General features: G+C 38.0%; 1 protein-coding gene across 1 annotated transcript; it reads right to left on the reverse strand.

The window, feature by feature from the left end:
- Positions 1–904: 904 nt before the first annotated feature.
- LOC144894108 (ATP-dependent DNA helicase PIF1-like) lies at positions 905–3,032 on the reverse strand. The gene is made up of 2 exons (XM_078786189.1): positions 1,581–3,032; positions 905–937 (listed from the first exon to the last, which is right to left on the reverse strand). Exons 1-2 carry the CDS (start codon positions 3,030–3,032, stop codon positions 905–907), a joined length of 1,485 nt encoding a protein of 494 aa, XP_078642315.1.
- Between the last annotated feature and the right edge of the window lie 436 nt (positions 3,033–3,468).

A 3,468-nucleotide genomic window follows, 5' to 3' on the forward strand; every position in this document is an offset into this window, starting at 1 on the left:
TTGATCCAAACACCACTCATTTTGGTATTTAACTAAAAACAAGTCACATCCAGGAATAAAGATCGACCTGACAAAGAACAATACTAGAGATACTTTCTGACCAGTTTCAGCCATTCTAGAATGTCATTGAACTTTCAACTGAGTCGATTGAATGTTATGAAGGCTGTGTCCACTAGCACTGAGTAGAAAATCAAAGGTTGTGAAGAGTAAGATCACACAAGTGCATTATATGCAAGATGAGATACTATCTTTAATACAGATGCTCAGAACACATGTGCACAACATACTACTCTGTACCAGAAATGTGAAATGTGATATTGAGTGTATGTCAAAACCATATTCTGATTCCCACCGAACTAAAATCACCATGCTGGACGTGTAAAATGTAAATCACATGATGTAAAATCACAAATGATGTAAAATCACACTCATTTTCAGGTATTTTAACAAAGGGTAGTCAACATTGTACAACACTAATCAAGTCACATACAGTATAGTATCACACCAGAGGTCATTGGTGTTACAAGATTCAGATGACGAGATCATTCACTGGTCATGATTGACACCATTGGGTTTAGCAGTTCTAGAGAATTTGATATAGCTTCTGATGAAGAAGTGTATCCAATTTGAAGTGTTGCTGTTCATGTATTTTGAACTCATCTTTCCAGAGACAACCATTCAACCTTTATTGGATCACATACAGATTGATAGACTTGTGACTGTCTCACTGGAGGAAGTTCACATGTATCAATATTTAATTACTGATGTTAATTACAATCAGGTAAATATTTGATAATGTAGCTCTGTCTGGGCTAAGATATGTAATGTACTGTTTGAAATCATAGTATGCTGTCATATATGTCATGCTTGCGGAGAATATCTGCTATAACAACTTACAACGACATCAATTATGTCTCATGAACGATTCATGTACACTCTGTGGTGACAAAAGTCATGTCATGATCAGAATAGTACGTATCATGCACGTCCATGTGAACTTGTTCCGGTTCATTTTTATTGAAATATATGTGATCTATCATTGTACCTCTATCTGTTGTTGCCTGGTTAATACATTGTTTGAATCCATAGCGTTGCATGAGCTTTGTCAACTCTGTTTGTCTTTCGTTTGTCAAATCATCATTGAAGTCACCAAGTATGATTGTTGGCACATGTAACGGCATCAAATCAAGAAGACTACTTAGTTGTAGCAAGAAGGTTTTCATTGGGAATGATGGTTTCCTATAAACTACAGCAACAACAAAACGTGATTTCTGCGTTTCTAAAACTATCGCTTTTGACTCCAATCCTTTCACAGATATCAGTTCTAGTTCTTTAGGTTGCAGATCAGTCAGTGCACATATCATCACTCCGTGCAAATTACCATGATCATGCATGCTTGGAATATTTTGTCTGAAAACTGTATATCCATATTTCTCAGCAAATTCATCAACATTATGATCATCTGTCAGATAGGTTTCAGTGAAACACATAACATCTGTTTCAGCTAAAATTTGATTTTCTCTATGACTCATCAGGTCTGCTAATTTCTCTAGGAAATAATGGATATTTAAGTGACCCACTGTTATCCAGTCAGGTTTGTGCAAGGTCAAAAGATTTAACTCTTCCATTGACAATGTATTAACACGCATTTCATTAATTTCATGTTCCAATTTATCATTAGCTTTTATTCCAGCTGAATCAAAGTCAAGTATATGCAAACCAAGCAGAGTCTTCACTCGACTGAATGCCACATATGCTTGTCCTTTTCCAAATCGTTTTGCACCCTTCATGCTGACAACAATTTCATCCACTGTGAGACCCTGACACTTATGAATTGTTACTGCCCAAGCCAGTGTAAGTGGGAATTGTCTTCTGGAGATTTGCGCTGCCTTCCTGTTTCCTTTTTCAAATTTCCCTTCGTGTCTTTTGATTGGAACTGCATTGGGATATCGGTCTTTCCACTGACTTCCAGAAATAGCACTTGTACCTACATTTTCGTTGTCAAATTTCACCAGAACTATAGCAACTCCTTTGTTTGTATTTTCTATGATACTTTCAACAGTTCCAATTACACCATTAACAAGTCCATCTCCAGTATCCACATTATATGTGAGCATCACTCGTGCACCAATTGCCAAAATGAGAGTCGTATGAAGACCAGCAGTTTCAGAACGTTTCTGTGAAGTTGGTATTCTTTCCAAATTTAGTTGTCCTGTGCTGTCCGTTTTGTCATCTGATGCATGAATGTAAATACGCTGTTTAGGACTTGGTGCAAGTTTCTCCAATTTTGCCATATTCCTGTCATCAACATCACAGTTGAATGCAAATACGTGGAGTACATCGTGTGGGTAATTTGGATCATCTAAACTGATTTCTCTAGATTTCAATACCTCCAGATCTCTATTTGTACATTTCCCAACTCTAACACGGCAAAGCAATTCTGCAAATGCACAGTCATCTTTCTGACGCATAACTTCATCCAACTCATGTATTTTGAACTCTTCTTTCCAGAGACAACCATTCAACCTTTCGACTGGATCACGTACAGGTTGATATATTTGTGACTGTCTCACTGGAGGAAGTTGATACAAATCTCCAACTGCAAGAATACACACATTACCAAAATATATTGAATCTCCAGTAACTCCTTTAATTTCCTCTAGACGCTTGTGGATGTTCAACAACATATCTGATCCAACCATGGAAATTTCATCAATGATAACCAAGTGCAGATGTTCCAGCTTGGATCGTAGAGAATTCAGTTTCTCAAATGACAGATGGTCACCTTCTTTCCCATACTTAGTTGTTCGGAGAAGCAGCGCTGAGTGAACGGTCATTCCTCCAATATTAAATGCAGCAACTCCTGTAGGAGCAGTCAACAACACCGTGACATCTGTTGGTTTTATCCCACCTGACAGTGCTAACAACTTTCTAGTGTCTGAATGTATCAGTTTTATCACATGACTTTTTCCAACACCACCAGGACCACTCAAGAAAAGTCTGTATGGTTTTACAGTTTTACCCTGTTTCATTGCTATTACGGCAGCTTTGCACCACTGTCTGTGATAAAAAACGATCTCTGACTGTTTCACATTGAGTCTACGAATCATTTTTCGATATTCTGAGGGTGACATAAGCTCTCGGTCAGCTTCAGCTTGATAACGTGCTACAAGTTCTGATGTCTGGATACATTTTGGCGATTCAATCATGTTGGCATTTGCATCAAGATCTTCCTGGTCAATATCCCTCTCCACATCAATGTCTTCATTTATATCTTGCAAATTGTTATGCTCAGCACCGGGTGCAATGTTTGCCCATGCGTGTTCCGGTGGTCCATATTCTGCATGATCATGCATAGCTTGATCGATTAGTTCCAAATTTTGTGTGAATTTTGCCTCATTTTCACATATGGCATCGGCAACGGCAAAATAATGAGAAGCATAATCAGGAAAGCCTGCAGTCAGATCA

The sequence above is a fragment of the Myxine glutinosa genome, chromosome 10, assembly GCF_964187855.1.
Source record: "Myxine glutinosa chromosome 10, kmMyxGlut1.1, whole genome shotgun sequence".
Classification (NCBI taxonomy): domain Eukaryota; kingdom Metazoa; phylum Chordata; class Myxini; order Myxiniformes; family Myxinidae; genus Myxine; species Myxine glutinosa.

Excerpts from the sequence above, each read along its gene's own strand:
- LOC144894108 (XM_078786189.1), bottom strand. The coding sequence starts at position 3,032 with ATGAAACAGGGTAAAACTGTAAAACCATACAGACTTTTCTTGAGTGGT. Across the intron at positions 938-1,580 it reads ACAAACCTGACTGGATAACA|AGTGTACATGAATCGTTCAT; the intron begins GTGGGTCACTTA and ends TTGTCACCACAG.